Here is a 21,020-nt window from a genome sequence, read left to right on the forward strand (position 1 = left end):
GTGGTGTGGAATAATTAACATGAGCTGTCCAGGTTACTTCAGCCTTCACAGGGGTTGCAGTTTAGGATTTCTCAAACCGCATATTAGTGACAGCCACAGCCAGATCAGCTGTCTCTATATATGATCCACCTCATAGCAGTTATTAGTATTTTGCCACAGATTTTAGTGGCCTAAATGAGAATTTCAGAGGGGAGAGCATGGTCTCTGAAGACATCACTGAGACACTGCACAAAATGAACACCTGCCTGGGAGGAACTGTGAAAAACCCAGTGACTGGCTCCGTTTCAGAAGCATGAATTTCACCACAGAAGTGGAAGTCCTGCCACCAGCAGCTTATTCAAGGATACATGGCAATGAGCTTCATTAAAATAGTAAAGAACTAACACTGAAGTCTCCATCCAAACAGAAATCCAATTGCAAGCCAGTCAGGTCTTATGGAGTGTAAGACTGTAATACGTGGTAACAGAACTGAGTCAACATTGTCCTAAACCACAACTTCCTATTTTTCACATGATCTGTAAAAACATAGGCAAGCTGAAAATTCCATCACAGCACACCCACTTTCTCTTACTCTCATGCATAGTAAGGACAGGCTTACAAAAAATGGCTATAGTAGGAGCCCTGAACACCTGAACTTCAATAAAGGGCAATTGTCAAAACACTCTAAGTTCATCTTTAGACCTAATATTCTAAATGGTTTCTTTGCACACTAAAATCTCTTTGTTTAGGCATTACAGTGCACAAGTCTTTCTAGAAGGATCTTGGTTAAGATAAGCTGACATTCTGTCTTTTAGTCTTTTAGCACCTTAACTCTATATTGCTATTTACTATCAGCTCCAGAATCCTGCAATGTTGTGACTTCACCTTAGTCTCTAACCTCGGGTGGGAAATGCACTTTGCTCCCCTGGTATTGTAATGCTGAGGACAAAAGATATAACATCTGCAAGTGTTTTGATAAATTAGATCACCTAAAGACTTTTTTTATTTAAAACAAAAAAAAAAATCAAGCAAATTAAACCCATTTGGACAGTGTGATAGAGAAATTATAGGAGAAATGCAACATACAGAAAAGATTCAGGACCCGGAGTCTGGCCGTTTTTTTAGATTTCACACAAAACAAGATGACAAACAGATGGCACAGTCAGGAAAATCTAAAAGGCAAAATACAGCCTCCATGTCACTTTAATGATGCTTCTGCTTATCGCAGCCTATATTTTAGATCAACTTATAAAGTATTTTTCTAAATCATAAAACTCGCTTGAGCTCTATTTTCTAAAGACAAACTGATCTGTAAAGATGCATCAGTCAAGCAGAAGATTAATTCCTGTTGTACCAAGTTGTTGGTTTTGGCACAGAAGTCAATATTTATAAGACAGAAAGCAGCTGTAGCACGCAAGTTAGCATAGTGCATAAATCTTTGCAGCAGGTTATAGCAAGAAGATGATACTATCCGCAGGTAACACGATGGAAGCACTGCCACAACAGAGCCTTCCTAATGGTGGTCATCCATTTACCAGTGTGAGCCCCGCTAATGAGGTCACACTAATTCACTTCATGTCATTTACCCTTTGGAAGCAATCAGCCCAAATATAAACCAGCAATACATTAGAAGAGGTCACCCAGCGCAGTAGCTCTGTAAAGAGTGAGCTGTTTGTATAGGACTCTGGGCCAGATCCAAGCCTGCCTGGAGCAATAGGACATGCAGCTACTGACAACAGGGCCTGGGAAGCAGATTAACCCCCCGTCCCCTTGAAAGCTGGCTGAGGTGAAGCGCTGCTCTCTGCTTTGCCTGTGGTGTGGTGCTTCATCCCACCTCTCTCATCACCCCACCACATCAGCTGTGGGGGCAGCAGGAAAGGCAAGGAGTTAACTCTCAATTTTCCTTCTGCTGATTGAAGCTTTTGCCTCCCTTTTGCCTCCCACCCAGTGATGCCGGATGGCAGGTTTGGGGTAGCAGCAGAATAAGGGCACGGCACTGCCAGGAGGTGTGGCAGATGTAGTCCTGCCTCCCTTACAGGGGAACAAGAGATTTGTCCTCTGACAGACATGCTCTCCCCCTTCTCCATCTTCCCACCTCTTTTGCCTATCACACCAGCGGCTTAACCGCTGGAGGCTGGGGGGTGTGTTACTAACCAGTCTATTTTGGGGTTTGATTTTTTTTTCAGGAGATGGGAGACGATGTGAAGCTCATTTAGGCCAATAGAACCATTATCTTGCCTGCAGAGGGTTTCTTACCAATGCCAGAGCTCCTGAGTCCAACCAAGGGGCTTAGCAGAGACTGTGCAGCACTGTGCTGAGTGCTGCCTCTGGGTCGATGAGACACCCATCCTCCCTTTCCTCCACATCAGAGAACTGGTGTGGTCAGCAGCAGGGTCAGGGCTCAGAGGGTTGTAAGTGACCAGCCAAGTGGCTCAGACAAGCTCCTTGCTGCCCCAGCTTCAGCTTCCATGTCTTCAGCCCGGCAATCATTCCTCTCCATGGCATACAATGAGCTCTGCAGAGGAGGGGCTAGAGCTGATCTAATTCTTGACACACAAGGTTAAACAGATTCCTTGTATCTCCAGCAGCCTTATTCCCTGTGCTGAAATTGAGTATATCAAATCCCTTGCCACAGTGTTATCCCTAAGACTAGATGTGAAGGAAGTGAAGCCTGGAAAGGTACCCAGGTATTTCCCTTCTTGAGAACTCTGTCACGTCAAATTGTGGTCTCCTGGCACTGTTCACATGAGTGCAGTTACTCACAATACGAGGCCACATGCAGTTTTGAGCCCACGGCTTTCTCTCTAACCACTGCTGCACTTGTTCTGACATTTCCAGCCTCACTTGACCAAATTATATGTGGTTTTAGGCAAAGACATTCAAAATTTAATGTGGAATAGATGCAGATTGAGCCCACATGGGAAGCAGGAAATACAATAGAAATATGCAACTCCATTATATGAATTTATCAGTGTACATTCTACATGCTTTATAAATTTCTCTAGCATGATCATCTGTTTCATTCCTAGAAAAGAAAAAGCTAGCAAATATGAATTTCTGGAAATAGGCAGCAGAAAGAGATTGACTTGAAATAAACAAAATAGTTGAAATTAAATTTTCTTGGCAAGATTTGCTTGTGTTGTTCATCAAATAAATGTACATTATGTCTTGCACTGTTACTCAGCTGTGATCCTATAATGTGTTTTCTGCATCCTGTCAGACATATGATCCTTTGTCCCATAATAGACCCAACTATCTCACAACCAGCTGAGCTCAGGGTCATCCCAGGGTCAGGCTGGTTAAAGATGGCTGTCAGTTCACTGCCTGACTCACAGATGCACTTTAAATCACCTTTATCTTACTTGTGCTGATGCTTTCCAGCCATCACTGTAGCAGGGGCTGTAGCATCTGTGTACAGTGTAGGGAAATGTCTTGTAGAATCCCTGAAAATTTCTCCGTGATATGCAATGTGCAATGTGCCCAATATAAAGCAAGTGCAGCTTGATGTATAATGTGAAATAAGAACTATTTCAAATTCCTTTATGGAAGGTAACTAAACAATGTGGTTCTCACCCACCTTCCAAATGAAGACAAAAATTCAGAGTGTGAAATTATCACCTTTCAGATCAGAAATGTAATTATTACTTAGCCTGAAATTTCCAGCAAAAGGAGTATTTGCATAAGGAGAGATAATGTGGGAAATGCATCACCTGATGTTTTTATTGTGATAAATACCTCCCTTCAGTTTCTGATGCTATACAACTTCTTAATGTTTGTCACTACTCTCCAAGGTATAGAAGAAAGACAGGCCTTAATTGTAAATTTACACATGCTTTATTGCCAGTGCAATGGCATGAACACATTTAACAGGATTGTCATTCCAGTTAATTATGCTGATTCTGACATGTACCTATCACGTCTAAAATTGATAGTGCTTTTCGACCAGTTAGTAGCATTACAATATGTGTGCCTTTCTCTCTAAGGTTAAGCATCTTAGGGGCCAGAGAATGGCAGGAGAAAAGAGTCTTTGCATACTAAGTAAGCACTGCTAGCTCAACAGTCAAACCTCCTTATAAGAGAACTGTAGGTAGCTCAGCCCCAGCACATGTTCTGCATTTCTATGTGTGCTCCAGCCCCAGCCCACCTGCCCCAGGCAAAGTCAACAATCTTTATTACACCTAATAGTAAACAACACCATCCAAGCCCCTCAGAAACTCTTGGTCTTGTTCACAGTGCGTAATGCTAGGCACCCAAGCAGATGGTAACACTTACTAAAGATATTAAAGCAGAATAAAAGACATCAGAAAAGGAGGCAACTATTAGAAAACACTTTGTAGCAAGGGAAAAACAATTTCCATGTTTTCCCTGCAGCAGAATTCTGAGTCTGTAAATTCCAGACTGAAGAAATTGAGGGAAGACTTGAAATCAACAGCAAACTACAAACAAATATCAGAGAGCAAAACACCGTCCTTACCCTCAGCAGAGTTATCATTGCTTGGATCAAAGTCTCACTTTAAAACTGCTCACTGAAAAGGCAGATAGGAATCTGGGGAAACCATACATCCTCCTTTCCTTCCCACACATCTGAGTATAAATCTTGTGGGACATCCCAGAAGGGAAATGGAGGTATACATATATCTTACAGTCACACCTGGCTGACAAGGGTAATATTTTCAGATTGTGGGAGGAAGGGAGGGAGTGCGGAAGGAGGCAAGGAGGGAAGGAAAGAAGAAGAGAAGGAGGAAAGAGAGAGGGAAGAAGATGTTTGCTTTTGTAAAAAATTTATCAGAAATAATTTCTGTCACATGATCCACATGCCTTTTAAAGAAAAGCAAGCTCCTGTGTTACATCCAAAAGCACAAAACCATGGGTGATGCGGTCCAAGCTAGAGCAGACAGCACAGAAAGGAAGAAACCTAGAGGAATTATAAAATACATTAAGGAATAACAACTGTCTTGAATGGTCATGTGAAATGCAACTTGGAATACCTCCCCATGCACTATAGCAGCTTCACACTGCTCCTGGGAAAGGAAAAGGTATCACCACCAAAGTCTCTGCTCTCTATGCTGTCCCCTGCTCCTGCCCAGCCGGGGCAGCAGTCTGTCCCTCCAGCTACCCCACTGCTCTATAGCAAATATCCTTGGGTACAGTGGCAGCAACAGCCAGCAAAGCCCCTGCATGGTGGTCCTTCTTCTTTCCTCATATCAGCCTTGCCCTTTTGACCACTTTCATCCTAACCTGGATTAAAGCATTGGCTGCACCAAGGGCTGGAAAACTGGAAAAGCTTGGAGCACCAGTGAACAGATCCTGAAGAGCTTGTCTCATAGGTGTGGTTAAGCATCTGGGAAACATCTAGATAAAGCTTTATTTATTTATTTATTTATTTATTTATTATTATTTTAAATAAGAGAGTAAGCTGTGTACAAGGAGAGATTTCTTCCCCCAGTTTTCCCAATAAGAACTTCTGCAGCTCTTCACCTTTTGAGTGCGTCCAGAGTTTATTTTGCTGGTCAAGAAAAAGCAGTATTTTCAGTAGTGGTACTCTGGCTAAGCACACATCCTCCTGTTTACACATGAAGGAATGTCCTTCCGATAGTGTAGAGCATGGTGCCTGCCTTCAAACCCACATTGAGCAGGTATGTCTCAAGACAAGGTAGCTGACACACTCCATTCCCTTCTCCCTTTTCTCTTTAAGCTCAGATAGTGTTAATTCCCCAAGTAGTGACTTTGAGGGCTACTTCCACAGTCCCTTTCCTGAGAAACTCGCCACTGAAACTGCTAGAGTGTTTTATATAGCACAAATACAGCAGGAGTTAACCTTTTCTGATGCCTGATGGCATTTTTTACTTTAAACATTTTAGTACAATAAAAAAGTCCTACCCTCTGGGATGTGAGTGATAAATCATAGATTATTTAATCTTCACTGAAATGCAGATTGTTTAGAGTTTTTTCTAAAGGCTGATGTATTTTCATTGCCCTGGAAAATATTTAGAGACAAACAAACCTAATTTTAAAGCTCAGGCTGGACTCCATCATCTTTAGTGCTGCTGTTTCAGACTGATATGGAATTGCACTAAACAAAAGACCTGTTTCAAGGATTAAAAAATGAAAAAACATGCCTCATTGCCATGAATCATCAAGGACACACCCATGCACCCATAGATCACTCTCTTCCTTCAACATAGACACCTCAGACACATTAGCACATGAGGGAGCTCTCAAAGGTGCTTCACTGAGAATGGCTATTTGAATTTCCTGTATGAAGTAACAGCATCCTTCTCACTGAGGTTACACACTGAGTGCAGTCACCAGCAGTACAGAGAACCCTGTACAGATGTGCAGGGACCGCCATCCCACAAGGCTGGACACGCACGCTGCCCTCAAGGAAGGGGCCAGGTCCTTCTTGTCTCCTCTCAGCAAACACGCACCTGAATGCTGTTAATATTGCTCAGCTCTTCCATTCATCTCCTGAGCAGTGTTTTGGTCTCTAAGACAAAAGGAATTTTATGAAACAAAGATCTAAGGATTGAAAATGTGTGTGCAAAGGAGGAAGGGAGTGTGACAAACCTCATAGTCCATGTGAAAGGTTGTTTTGCTTCTGGACCAAAGGGGAGGAGGCCTGATCCTGCTCCCATGCTAGATAAGCAGATATCCTGCAGGCAAGCAAAGCTGGCAACAGCCTGAAATCATGGTGAGAGTTGAAAAGCTTGTTTTTCTGTATGCACAACAAACCAGATATGTTGACAGAAAAGCAAAAGAACATCTGCTCGTGCTGATCTATGAACGCTCTCCCTGGCTCCATTAACCTCCATTCTTTCTCTCTTTTTTCTCTAAACTGAAAATTATAATTTTAAATGTTCAAGGCTTTCATTTCTCTATTAATCAAATTAAGTCCCCTTAGCCACAGTTAAAATACTCTGTGAGGTGCTTCAGCCAAAGATCATTTGCCTTGCAATTAGAACTCATTTTTAATACAACAGAGGGGAAATAGAGAACCACAGCTTTAGAATCAATATAACTATAAATTACATGGAAAAGGAAACTGTAGTATCCTAGCTTGAAACAACAGATTTATTATCAAAGTGGGTAGTATTGTATCGACAGAGTACATAAGGTTTATAAAGAAAGAGGGAAGAAGACACACAGAGAGAAATCAATGTTAGCATGGGCTCACTGTTGCTTTAAATGCTGCATTTGTGGTAATTAATTTTCACTTATTATTTTAAATTGTAAAATGTCACATTGAAAAATGTTTAGTGGCTCAAAAAAACCTCTCTGCAGTACTTTCTAAGGCAAAACTCTACAGATTTTAATGAAAAAGGTCTGCAAAAGATGGTTCCATTATGTGCTCTGTATTTAATCCTGGTTAAGACAAGTCACTAAAGGGCCTCCTCAATTCCCGTATTTTGAACAGCATTATAGTTAAGGTTGCAACTAAGATTTATATGTAAACTTAAATGGTTTGCATTTATTTTGATTCTCACCTACTGGGTAGGGTGACAAAATTGTTATTTCTGGTAGCAGTAAGTATTTTATATGCATCATCGTTCCCTTTCACAAGCAGGATTCCCCTGTGGTTGCTCACATATACAATACAAAAAACCCTTCGATGTCTGACCATAGGATTTCTTGTTATGTTTCAACTGCTTTCAGTGCACAGCCTGCCCTGCTGTCTGCAGTTAAAATCAGAAGAGAAATTTTAGCTCCTTACTGAATACAGAGTTTGCACTTAAGGCCTGATCCAGAGCTCAGGGTAATAGTTGTGTCTTCTTCTGTCCCAGCTCCAGTGAAAGTGAGGCTCAACCTGTATGGCTGACTGGTCTCAAAACACACTACTGTACTCAAAAATGGGAATACACAGAGATTATATGGATTTCTAGAATCTCTCACCTGATTTGCAATTATGCCATTTTGAGATTCCTGTTAGAGGAGACTCAGCAGAATTTTCAGTGTGTTTGGGTTATGTTAATGATAAGCTTTACTGTGCTGTTCAAATCCTGGGGTGAGAAAGTTGTGATCTGAAGAGAGAAAAGTTTCTCTTTTTCCTGGATTAACAGGCTTACGGAGGCTAATCTTTTGATTTGCAGACCTGAGGGCCCCAGGTGAGCTGAATCTTCCTGGGAAACCAGCCACAATAGGTCCCACTCAAAGCCAATGTATGTGTGGGGTCAGGTACAAGTCTCTGCTAATATTAAACATCTGTTAACATTCTTCAAATGAATCTAAGTTCTGCGGGAACATGTTCCTATGGATGAAGACATTGGATGTTTCCTGTGCAGTGTGAGCTGAGGTATATCACTGAGGATGGGTCTTCTCAGGCCCTTTTTGCCTCCCCTTCTATTTTGGTGATCGTTGCCTTGCCTTCTAGCACTGCCAGAAATACAAAAACTTAAATATTGGGGGGGGGGAGGGGGAATGGTAATAAACTACAAAGCCCCACAGGGTCCTGCCTGTCTGCAATACCCACTTCCATGTCTAAGCATTGTTTGCACTAATATTGTTTGCTGGAAGGAGTGTTCCTTGAAGATAACATGTTTTGCCCTGTGAAATATGCATGACTCTGCTGGCTCACCTCGCATGGGATCACCTTTCAGTTTCTAGACAGTGATTTTATTTTTTTTTTTTACTTTCTTTCTTTATTTTACTTTCCCCCCGCCCCTCCCCCCCCCCAGCACAGCATGAGGAACATAACACTGCCCCAGCCAATGCAGTTTGGTCCATGATCCATCCATCCTCAGAACCATGCATGGATATTAAATCCACTGATACTACAGAGTAGCACTGCAGGGATTCTATTTTTTGCAAAATAGACTAGTCTGGTTAAAGTCTCTGCCATTGCTGGGTACTAACAGGAATATTTTATAACTATGCTACAAAAATAAATTGAGACTTGGGTGGCATTTCCACTGCAACTGATGTTTTTGCGCAGGAGTTGGTTGAGGTAGTAGACCTGTTGTAAAAGTCAAGAAAAAGCTTTGCTTTACTGGTACAGAGCAGATTCAATTAAAACTGTCTACAAATCCCCACCCCTGTGGTTTAGCCCTTTCCATAACCTTCACCTTCTTAGGAAGCCAGGGAGAAGTCTGGACAAGTGGTTATTCTCTGAGACTCCTTCAATGTGCTGCCACTGCTCTGTCCCCAGATGGAGTCTGTGATTTACACAGATGTGCTTTGCACCTGAAGGCTTGCTGGTGTACAGTGGAAGAGAGGTTCCCACTCCCTTCCATCCCCCATTTCCACCGCCAGCCTCATCCTCACCCCCATCCCTTTTCATTACTTAACGAACCCGGTCTCCTGTGTTTTCTCTGCTCTTTATTCCATGTCACCGGGGCTGAGTGACTGCTGAAGATGAGAGGCGATGAGGAGTGTGAAGAAGGAAGCTTCTGCCTTTGGTCTGAGCCTGACAAGAAATGATGAAAACCACATGGGCTATGAAAAAGTCCAGTCCAACTTTCTGTTTACCGAGCTCCCTAGAAACGTCAACATCTGTCACCAAGTTACCCCTAAAAGGGGCACCCCCTTTGCTACGGGACCCCGTTGGCAGGTCCCATCCCTCTTCCCCCAGCAAAGCCTGGACGGGAGGGGTGTTGACAGAGGCAAGGGGAGGTTATCCGGGATTTGGTGATGGCTGTATTAATAGACAAAGGACAGCAGAAGCGATACCCCTACCTCAGCCCTGCCATGCCACCGGCAGCGCGGGGGGGGGCGGCCAGGCACCCTGGCTGAGCTCGGCGTTTGCCCTCCTTGCAACGGGGCCTCGGGGAGTCACCCGCGGAGAGGCGCAAAGCGGCCCAGCGGCCGCAGCCCTGCTTCGTTGTTATTACAATGCACACAACGAATTTTCCCCGTATTAGTCATTTCCCGAAGATCAGACCAGAGGACAGCTGCGAATGCAATCGATCCCTACAAAATGTGTTAGCAAAGCATTCAATCAAAGTAGATATTTCCTTGGATTTATTTCTTTTTTATGTTTTAGTAATCGATAGCATATTGCCTTTTTTATTTTATTTTATTTTCCTCCTGGCGGCGAGTGTCCCACCGAGTTACAACCCCGCGTAGGTTAGAATTAGAAAATGTATAAGTACTTATGCGCAAAGCCAGGCGTATCGCATGCAAAGAGCAGCCGCTCCGCCGCGCCGGGACGCCGGGCAGGCAGCGGGCAGCTCCCCCGGCTCCCGACCGCTCCAACACTTCCTACACGCTCCAACAACTGTTGCGAGCGAAACGCTCCATGAGCCCCTGTATTTTCCTAATCCGTCCGCTTCCCGCTGGCTACACCACGTCTTAGACCCATGCGAACACGAGAGTTGGTGGCTGAGATTGTCTTCGTGTCCTCTCGCCTTCCCTCGTTTGGGCTTGTTTTGTTTGTTTGTTTGTTTGTTTTCTTTTTCCCACTTTTACTTTCTTGGACAGGGAGAATTTTTTCAATACGTTGAGTTTGTATTTATAAACTGAGCACTTGGCAAAGTCATAAACTAGCTGCTGGTATCATTGTAATCGAGGTAGATCATTACATTTTTATGAGAATCAGTAGTCCTGATTTAACTTAACGAGATACACATTTCTAAAGAAAATAGACTGGGAAGCCAAAATAATTTTAAAAGTAATGGCTGAAACATTCTCCCTGTGGAGCAAATGCTTAAAACACATCACTGCCCTATAAAAAGAAGCGTGGAAGCATTTTCCGGGCCAATTTCTGCTCGTAGTATTAGAATGTGTAATCCTTTCGAAGTTGCATGGCAAAGAGTACTCCTCACATGATCAAAATCAACAGTTTCACCCCAGATTCTTAGGCACAAGGGAAATCTTATTTTCCCTAGAGTTCCCGTTGATGCCAATGGTCTTTCTGAGCTTGAAACAGGAGTAACTGTGACCTGTAATACTTTATGACACAGAAAATATGAAGGGGTAATGTTGATAGTGAAAGTCGGCCGAGTAATGTGCCTGGGGGGGGGGGGGGGGGGGGAAGGGGAAGGAAGGAATGTTTGCCTTGGAAGGGGAGAAAGGGAAAAGGGAGAGAAAAAGAGAGAAAAAGTGAGAGAAAGAAAGATGAGAAGACAGAAAGAAGGTAAGAAGAAAGAGAGAAAGAGGGAGGGAAAGAAAGAAAGAGAGAGAGAAAGAAAGAAAGAGAGAGAAAAGAAAGAAAGAAAGAAAGAAAGAAAGAAAGAAAGAAAGAAAGAAAGAAAGAAAGAAAGAAAGAAAGAAAGAAAGAAAGAAAGAAAGAAAGAAAGAGAGAAAGAGAGAAAGAGAGAAAGAGAGAAAGAGAGAAAGAGAGAGAGAAAGAGAGAAAGAAAGAAAGAAAGAAAGAAAGAAAGAAAGAAAGAAAGAAAGAAAGAAAGAAAGAAAGACTTTTAATATTATATTGCCATTTATTCATATATTATTAATTTCACTATTTATGTATTCCCTTCCTGTGGTCACAGATTTACTGCGGTGTCACATAGCTAACTGCTAAGGAAAAACAAACAAGACATTTTGCTCCTAAGATTATGCGGAAAAACATTCTAAAACGATTCAAGAAACCCCACAGACCCTCTAAAAACTACAGACTTCGCCTCCCCAGGTTGCCCTCCCCGGCTGCCCAGGTTCTCCCGCGGCCCCGGTCGGAGTCACGCTGGGCCGGGCCGGGCCGGGCCGGGAGCTCATCGACTTTCGTGCCCGGGGTCCCCCGGCAATTCTTCGCTGGGAGTGGGATGAGAAGCAATTTGCCGGTGAAAACCCGCTCGAATCTGTAGCCCAAACGTGAGCTGCCATTAGAGTGGTACTAATAAATCCCTATTAAGCATGCATTTATGCAGTGATTGCGTGAACTTTGGCCTTTGAAGAGTCCCTGCAATTAGCAGCGACGTCCATCGCGCTTTGCCCAGCTTTCCTTCTACCCTTTTTCCATCAGTGATGGAGAGGGCAGTAGGGCCCCGCCAACACCTCCCACAGCCACCCCCGTCTCTGCCGAGGGGTGCTCCAAGCATTCCCCCGTTTGCCTCTGGACCCCTCCGTCTAAATGAGGATCCCTTGCGGTGGGATGTTTCCCGCACCCCCTGTATCTCTCCCCTGGAGTACCAGCCTTTGTGCAGGCGTCGGCTGCAGCGCGGACGCGGAGGAGAAGCTAGAGCTTTGTCGCCTCCGCAAAAGAGCAGAAAGTGGTTAAAATTTAGTAAAATCGGCTGGGCAAAAATGAGCTGAAAGTTGCTACTGCCGGGGAGACAGCGAGAGCGAGAGGGATGAGTCTAATTGTCGCCTTTACCAAGGCTGTGAGATTAACTACTGGGATTTATTCTAAAGTGACCCATCACCGAATTCATTTCTGCTTGAACTTTCGGTGAACCTGAGATTAAAGAGGGGAGAGCAGCTAAGCAGTTTGTTGTTAGCTGCCTTTTCAACAGCCCTTTCAGACTGAGTAAATATTGATCGGTTTCAATCTGATTGCCCCAGAGGAAAACACCAAAGCATCTCAATAGCCTCCAAAAGTAAACTTTAAAGGTGAACAGCAGAAATGGCCCTAAGTATGATAGGAAGATGCTAAACTCCGTTAGACATTCAGATGCGGTTTGGGTTGGAGTTTTCTTGGCTTGGTTTGAGGTTTTTTTCCTTTTCTAGGGGGTTTGGCTTTGTTTTTTTGGTCCTCCTGAGAGTCTAGAGAGAAAAATTAAAATAAATTTTGAAACATATGAAAACAAAAGGATCCCTACGACCCGAAGGGTCTCCATCAGGCCGAAGCACGCTGTGATTTATTTATTTATTTGTTTGTTTGTTTGTTTATTTAGCGATATCTTTGTGGTAGAAACTCCAAGGTAGAGATTTTCATTTGTCTTTCCCACACTCCCCATCCCGAAAGGCTGATCGTACAGAAATAATAATACTGCTAACAAAATAAGCCAGGATCGGGAAATTTGGGGTGACAGTTTGAAATCGATCAGGACTGCGAAAAAAAAGATAACCCGGGGTTTGGGCTTGGAAGGGCAAGGGATTCTTTGACAATGAATCGTTCACCGCAAAACTGACGCTCTGACAAGTGTCTTGTCTCTCGCATTTAGGTTATAATTTATGGCAGCTCTTTCTAACGCATTAAGTCAACACCCGGGGAGCCGGGTTGCAGATCCGGATTCCAGCAATGTTTAGATCCAGATTTCGATATTTAAATGCCCTCATTGGCATGCAAATGCCATTTTAACACATCCAAGTCTCTGGAAGAAAGCCATCTGTTTTGCTTTGTGGCTTTACACTAATAAACAAAAGGTAAAGTATATGGCAGTCGGGAAAATGAAAGAAATAGGGGCACCGGCGGGAGCCTTTGGAGACAGCCCTGCTCCCTTGCAGATCGCTCAGCTCTTGATATGGCCGCCGCGCCTTGCAAATCAGGGCTTGTCTCTTTTGACACTGAAGTGAAGAAAATTTCATTGCCTCTCTGCGGATCCCGCAAAGCAAATCCTGCGTGTGCAGTCCGGCCCCGGGAGAAGCCAGGGAGTACCCATCCCTCCGCAGCTGGGCCACGAGAAGGAGATGCTGCGCTTGTTTGCACTGAAATTCAAGAGGCATCAGTGACTTGAAGGACACCCCCTCCACCCCGTCCAGCTGTGCATTTCTCTGGTCCCTCCTGCCACGTGCTTGCTCTCCCCACATGCGCCCCCGACCCGACCCGGCCCGGCCCGGCCCGCTGTCCACTTGACATCCCTTGGAAATCTAATTACCTGCCAAAATTTACTTTCGCCCCCCCAACAAAAAAAAAGTGGTGGTGGTAGTGATGAATAGTCCAGGATTAACAACACAAGCACTCTGCCAAGTACCTGGGACACATCTCCAAGCTTGGCACCCAGCAGCCACCATGTTTGGGAGCCTGGGACAGGGCAGCAGGAAGGAGAAGCTCGATCAGCTCAGGGCCCAGGCTAATTGAATATGCAGCCCTTGGCGAGGGGCCTGAGATGTGAGGAAAGACTGGCCGAAGACAGTCTCTGCTTTTGAAGGGTGCTCTGTTTACGTAAGTGTCAGCATCCATCCTGAGGTGAAAAGGTTAGCACTTGACCCAGGAAGTTCTCGTGTTTGTGCTTCAGAAATAGAACAGGATCATAAATTCCTCCCAGTTATGGAGGAGGAGAGGGCCTGATATTTCCAAAAATATTGTTATTTGAGCATAGGAAAGGAAGAAGCTTTTTGTTATGAGTAAGGCTGGGCAGCCAGAGTTCTGACCCTGGCAAAACAACTCATGAGGAGTTACACTGGGAGACTTTTCCTCCCTTTCCCCCTTGGAAAGGCCCCAGCAGTGGAAAAAGGGAAACCAAAGTTCTGAGCCCATCCTGTGACTCAGCGCTGACGTCACGCAGAGGTAGGCATACAAAGGCTGCCTGAAAGTGGAATATATTTATTACAGACATTATAAGGACCCGTAAATCTTGCTCAGGCTTCCACCACTGGTGGAATCCCAGAGCCTTTCATGATTGTACAGAAAATCAGGAGGACATTTCGCTCACACACGACAACTGATAGAACTCAGTGTACCCGCAGTACAGCAAAGCACGGTGCATCATGCAATGGTCTGGACACCAATCACAGAAATTATACATTCATTTGGCCATTCGTCACATTCACAAGTAGGTTGAAAAGACATCGAGTCGAAAGTAAGGTTAATAGGAAACTAGGAAGAGGTCTTTTGGACAGTTAGACCCTTTGGTTGAGCATAATCCAGCACAGCTTTGGGGAAGAGGGGGCAAGCACACCGGGTAAGGTTTACAAAACCTAGTGCAATTGAAGCCTTGTTTGTCACATTTAAAGAAATAGCGCTACTCTTTTTTGTTCTGAGGTATCTGCTTGAGCTTAAGACGTTTACTTGATACGGTCGTCAGCTTTACCAATATAAAAGTGGATCCAGTTTGGCGAATGCGCTCACCCTGCTTAACCTGATAATCGAAACGTCATTTCTAGAAAAATCTGTAAAAAGATAAATCTCTCGGACAAAGTATTTACAAGCAACAAACTCATAGACACGAACGAAGAATACATTAAATTAAGGGGATGAAAGTCCTATTAGTCGTGTAAACACTTGCAATAGTGCATCTCTTCATGAGGTTATGTACCCTAGATAACCTGTCTGCCACTTCGGGAAACTCGGAGGACCGTCCTTTCAGTGGAGGAGGGAGACTCGTGTGCCAACACAGATCCTCCAGCAGAAAAAGTTTGGGACGGTTGCCGGGGTTGGGGGGAGAAAACCCGCTGGCACCGAGGCACCGGGAGCCGGCCGATGGGAGGCGAGCTGGCGACGGAACCGGTACCCCCGGGACCAGGCGGCGTGGGAAAGGGGAACTGGGTGGGGGAAGGGGGAGCAGGGACCTCTCAGGGACAGTGACCGACCAAGGGACCAACCGGGAGACCGACATAACGGCGGTGAAAGGACGCGAGCTGCCCTGGCGGGGCCCTAGCATCGGGCGGCCGTCAGGGCTCGGCGGGTCTCAGTTGGAGGCAGCGAGCGTGTCCGAGGCGGCGGAGGAGGCAGGCGAGGCGGTACCGGGCGAGGAGCAGGACTTCTCCGACGACTCCTCTACCTTCTCCTCGCAGCCCGTGGGGGTGGCGGGGGAGATGGGCAGAAGCCCCTCTTTCTCCCTCTTCTTTTGCTTCATCCGCCTGTTCTGGAACCAGATCTTCACCTGTGTCTCGTTGAGCTGGAGGGAGGCAGCGATTTCTACCCGCCTGGCCCTGGTCAGGTACTTGTTGAAATGAAACTCTTTCTCCAGCTCGGTGAGCTGCTTGGTGGTGAAGTTAGTTCTGACTGTGTTGGGCTGCCCCACGAAGCCGTATTCTCCAGCTTTGCCTGTGAGGGGACATTCAACAGTAAGTAAGAGCGAATGATTTATAGGCGACGTAATCAATATGTCCACACCGGCTAAGTGATAGGGAGCAAGAACTTCTTAGGATAAGGGGGAAGCCCCGGCAGGGTGAGTGATGGAGTGCTAGGTGCTAAACCGGAGTCAGCCTCTAGTGTCAGAGGAAACTTGATAAGTGGTTTATGAATTACAAGAAATATGACCGCGGGAAAGGCGGAGAGGGGGAGTCGGGAATAAGCGGCGCTGGCTGCCAGCGCCGTGGGCAGACGGCAGCGGCTGCTCCCAGAGGTGCGGGCCGTCCCACCTGTCCTGTACTCCGCGGGCACCGAGCCGTTTCCCCCAAACCCACGGCCGAGAGAGGGAGAGAAGGAGAGGAGTGGCCCCCGCCCCGGCCCTCCAGCAGGCCACTGACCTGTTTTGGGTGGGTTTCTTTTCACTTTCATCCAGTCGAAGGTTTGCGCCGGTGGCAAGGTCTCAGCGGAGGGGGAGCGGGCGTTTTCCCGGTGGCCGGCGTGGAGGGGAGACAGGGCATGGTTGTAGGTGCTCAGGGACAGGCTCTGCTGCTCCTGCCCGTAGGGGGGAGGCACGTACTGAGCGGGCCCCCCGGCGTAGCCCTGGTGCGGGTGTTGCGCAGCAGCGGAGGACGAGGAGATGCTCCCCGAGTACACTGCCGGGGCGCAGGGAGGGAAGCCGCCGCCCATCTCCGCGTCCTGCCCCAAGGGGTATGGGCCGTATGCCGGTCCGAAGCCCTGCGCGCCGTAGGTCGGGCCGCAGCCGGGGTGCGCGTAGGACACCCCCAGGCCGCCGTGGTGCTGATAGGCGGCGGGCTGGGTCGGGGGGTGGTGATGGTGGTGGCGGTGGGGGCTGATGGGCACCCCGCGGCCCGGGAGGAAGCGGTCCTCCCCGCTGCAGCTGCCGGCGCTGACGGCGCAAGGCTGGAAAGTTGTAATCCCGTGGTCAGGGTGGTAGGCGCGGGCGGCGCAGCCCCCCGCCTCGCCACCGAGAACGGGGTACTCGAGGAAAGAGCTCATCCTCGCTGCGTCCCTCTGTCACGCCGCCACCGGGTCTTCAGCGTCCGGCGGGGCCGCGCCAACTTTCCCACTTCCTCCATGGGGCCGGCAGGAAAATGACACGAAGGTACAGGCAGCGGGCAGGCACGTGGGGGGCGGCAGCCAATGGCTGCGGCGCCTGCGGGACTTTCCCGGCTCCTGCCGCTGATAGATCGCCGCGTCGAGGGCATTTAAAAGCCGAGCTCTCCGACGGCGCGGCACGGAACGGCACCGCGGGGCAGGGCGGCGGCGGCCACCCCCCGGGGGGCCGCGGGGGGACCAGGCTGGGCTGTCGCACCACCACCACCGGGGTCCCGCCCGCCGGCTGAGAGGGGAAGGCAAGAGACATGCGGAGGCTGCGTCCGGCCCGCGGAGACCACCGGCTGTCCCCTTCAGGGTGAGTGCTGCTGCAGCCAGGGTGCCCCTGCACATCCCCTGCTGTGGGCGCTGTCAGGCTGGCGTTGGGCACCTCCGCCGCACACACCCCCCCACCCCATCTCCCTGCCGGGGACACGGGGGTGGGGGGGCTCCTGAATCCGCGGTACGCGTCGAGAGGCTGGGGAGGAGGGTGGCTGGGACAGCGCTGTGAGCACCAGCCCTGGAGACGAGGATGGGGATGGAACTGTGGATGGGGTGTGGAGTGCTATGGGGAAGAAGAATGAGAATGGAGATAGGGATTGGGTTGAGGATAAGGCTGAGAATAGGAATGGGGCCGAGGATATGGATGAGGATTAGATGGGGTTGGAGATGGGATGGGGACGGGGCCGAGGGATGTCGCTGGTCCTGCCCCACCGTAGTCCCAGCGCGACGCCAAGCCAAGAGTTAAAGGGGCTTGTCCAGCCGCATCACCAGGCGGCCGCGGACATTAACATGGAAATGAGCCGCTCTGGGGACTGACGGCCATTGTGCTCTCCTGGGCCTACCGGCCTCTCCCTGGCTCCTATCCTTGCTCCTTCCGCACCCCTGCCGGGATCCCCGCACCAGCCTGGGGCTGGGGTAGGGGAGGAAGAGCAGGGGCAGGGGGACGGATGTTTGGGCGGGGGCCCGCGGGCTCCGCAGCCCATCTGCTGGGACCCCGCGGTGCCACTGCCGCCCGCCCTTGGACCGAGAAGGGGGGGAGGCTGCCCGGAGTGCCTCGGGCTGCCCGGGAGGCGGCCCGGAGCAGGGGTAGAGGGCGGCGGGAGGTGCAGGGCCCACCTCCCCGGCCCCTTTGTCCCTGAGCTCCGCCACCGGTCCGGCATTGGCGGAAGGTGGCAGATGGCCAGTGACAGAGGCGGCCAGTGGCAGAGGCGGCCCCTGGACCCTTGGGAACCGCGCTGAGCATCGACTCAAACCTACCCCTCCCCATCCTCACGTAAAAAAATGAAAGGGTCCGTGGGCAGAGAAGGAGGGAGGGAGGTGGGATGTGTTCAGTTTACGTGTGCGGAAAAGGAAAGGGGAGGCAAAGGCCGGGCATCCGTCCGTCCCGGCGCACCCAAGGAGAGGACGGCACCAACAGGCTTCAGAGAGGCGTCCTGCGAAACGTTACCCTCTGGGTTAGATGGATGGATGGAAAGTCATGTCCCCTGCCACCAGCCCCAGGAGGGGCTGTCCCCTCTATTTCTGCAGGTGTATTTCCAGCCGGCTCCTACATTCTTCTGTTCTCACGCTCAGTTCTTGCTTGGTTTGAAATCCAAAAGGCTCTTCTACCCTGCCACCTCTCCCTGCTCACAAGCACACATACACAAACCCTCACGCTCCTCCCTCCCACATAGACTACAACATCCTCTCTTAAGTGCAAAGTTCTCCTACCACCATTAGGTTAGCCCTTACCCCATGCCACCTCCGTGGCCTCTCTACTGCCAGGCAAAGTCAGAGGGCTCCTCTCTCCACCACGGGTCTACCCGTATGCCCTCAGTATTTCTATTTGTTCTGATTTACAGCGCAGGCACGGATGGTTAAGAGCCCTCTGGAAAGGTTCAGTTTCTTAAACTCCAGAGCGTAGAGGACAAGAGCAATAACACTCCAGAGGCATTTATGTCATTATACTGCACCAATTTTGGCTATGGTTACAGCTATAAACACATTTATTTCATTCTTGTAAAGCAGTTGTGATAAATACTGCGTAAGGCAGAGAAAAAAGGCAGGCCGCTGGGACTGTTCACTAATAAAAAGGCTGGCATCTTTTCAGTGCTTTTTCAGCCAGCCAAGGAAAAACATATTTTACTATAAACAGATACATTTTACCTGTAAATTCCTCCGAATTACAGCCCTTCTCTTGCAGTCTCCAGCACTCTGAAATCCTTTTCCCTCTCCCTTTTTCGTGCCATTGTCTCTTTTGTTGCATTGTCTCTCTGACGAGGCTTTGGGGGTTTGCTGCCTGTACTATGCGTGGGGGCAACATCAGCTGCCCGGCAAGGGGGTGCTGCAGCCCCTTCCCCTTTGCCGCCGGCCGCCCCGGCCCCTCCGCTCCCCTCTGAGGCTCTGCTCCGCTTTTTCTGCCCCAGGACTGGGAGTGATCCCAGCGATTTAGGATTTTCCGAGAGATTGTACCCCCTCTGTGGCTCTAGGGCTTATCAAGAGACTCGGAGGCGACTCCTGCTTTCTGAGTTCCCCATTTATTTAAACAGCGTTTGCGAGAAGTTTAAATCTCGTATCGCATTTTCCTTTACTTTTCTATTTTTCCCTTCCCCACCCCCTTTTTTTTTTTTCTTAAGTCTTGACAGAATGCAGAACTCTGGGCACAAAAGAAACCCCAAGCCCGTAAGTGCTCTTTGCTGTCCAATTTAGCCCAGTGGCAGAGGAGTTAAAATGCCGATGAGGCTGCTCACTCTCCGCAGGGACAGGGCTGGAGCAGAGAGGAGGAGAAGAAGCAGGGCCGAGGTTTCGCCGCGTCCGCAGCTCAGCCAAGCTGTTGTTTTAAAAGAGCAATAAAAATGACTTATGACTAAACGCCTTCTCACTTAATGGTTTTAGACGGGGATTCCCAGACCCGGCAAATACGTAAGAGGATTTTTATTTGTGCATGTGTTCCTGCAATTGATCTCTTTGATGACATTCTCATTCATAGAAAGAGTTTGATTTATGACTTTCGGAAGAATTGCGTTCAGCCCTTCCAGCTATAACCCACACATTCCAGCTCCACAACGTGTTGCAGGGCTGGGAGAGAGCACTCCTCGCACGGACGGACAGCAGAGCCGCGGCCACAAACCTCACTCGCCCGTGTAATGTAATCACACGCACTCACACACACACACACACAGGGAGACGCGATTGTACCCGCCCGGGATCCCCCAGCCCCGGAGCGGCAGAGCCTCACTGGCATCTGTTGCTCAGTTTTAGCCCGAAGGACGGGGCTCACCCTGCGTTTTGGAGTCCGCTGGCTGGGTGACAGGCAATTTGGTGGAGGTTTCTGAAAGCCCATCTTTGCTGCTGCCAGCAGAGAGGGGGGAGTCCCGAAGAAATTGCAACTTCAAAGTCAGAGTTTCTCCTTTTCGTTATCAGTCCTTTGCCCCGCAAAAAGGTTTAAACAGAAAAAAATCTATCTTCTGTTGTGTCCCTGCACTGCTCATCAAAAGGACGGGTGAAGGGGCTGATTCTTCCCTACGTTTTTTATCCTGTGTTTCTGCCACCCTTCTGATTTTACAGGCACTAACTTCTCCATTTCCTCTCCTTCTAGGGCTGATTTCTTGGACCGCTCAGCAAGTAAGAAGCAACCAAGCCCCTTCTCTGTGAGGTCTGATATGTTCTAAGATATGCTTCCTGAAGCAGCTTGCTGGCTGCTAAACACTAATTTCTAGAAAAACAGGATTTCCCCCTCCCCCCAAAAAAAAAATTGCTTTTCTTATATGTAACAGGCTAGTTTCTGCAGGAGACGCTTATCCTACTGAGTCTCTCTTGTGTTTTCCCTGCAAGAGAAAGTGCTCGTTCATGCTTTTGTTACAGCTCAGCATTTCCAAGCTTTGTATCCTCACAGAGATAAGATGTTACATTTATACATTAAAAGGAAGAGGTCTCCATCAAAGCTGCGAATGATTTTAGTTTCTCTGGTTTCTTTTTGTTGCTTTGTTTTGTTTTGTTCTGTTCTTTATTCCGCGTGAAAACCCTTGCAATAAAGAATGTGAACCTATTTTCCCTCTCTAATAAATGTCCTAAATTGGCAAAAAGGGAGAGCTCCCGGTCAGAATGCTGGATTTTGATT

The 21,020-nt window shown here is 48.0% G+C and overlaps 1 protein-coding gene and 1 long non-coding RNA gene across 2 annotated transcripts; one reads left to right on the forward strand and one right to left on the reverse strand.

Moving 5' to 3' along the window:
* Positions 1-14,319: 14,319 nt before the first annotated feature.
* HOXA1 (homeobox A1) lies at positions 14,320-17,014 on the reverse strand. The gene is made up of 2 exons (XM_065665935.1): positions 16,204-17,014; positions 14,320-15,778 (listed from the first exon to the last, which is right to left on the reverse strand). Exons 1-2 carry the CDS (start codon positions 16,820-16,822, stop codon positions 15,420-15,422), a joined length of 978 nt encoding a protein of 325 aa, XP_065522007.1. The 5' UTR covers positions 16,823-17,014; the 3' UTR covers positions 14,320-15,419.
* LOC136007749 (uncharacterized) lies at positions 16,919-20,948 on the forward strand. The gene is made up of 2 exons (XR_010609839.1): positions 16,919-17,237; positions 20,499-20,948. It is a non-coding gene; the product is annotated as an uncharacterized LOC136007749 (long non-coding RNA).
* Positions 20,949-21,020: the final 72 nt, after the last annotated feature.

Source organism: Lathamus discolor, chromosome 2, assembly GCF_037157495.1.
Source record: "Lathamus discolor isolate bLatDis1 chromosome 2, bLatDis1.hap1, whole genome shotgun sequence".
In the NCBI taxonomy this organism is placed as follows: domain Eukaryota; kingdom Metazoa; phylum Chordata; class Aves; order Psittaciformes; family Psittacidae; genus Lathamus; species Lathamus discolor.

Excerpts from the sequence above, each read along its gene's own strand:
- HOXA1 (XM_065665935.1), bottom strand. The coding sequence starts at position 16,822 with ATGAGCTCTTTCCTCGAGTACCCCGTTCTCGGTGGCGAGGCGGGGGGC. Across the intron at positions 15,779-16,203 it reads AAGAAACCCACCCAAAACAG|GCAAAGCTGGAGAATACGGC; the intron begins GTCAGTGGCCTG and ends GTCCCCTCACAG.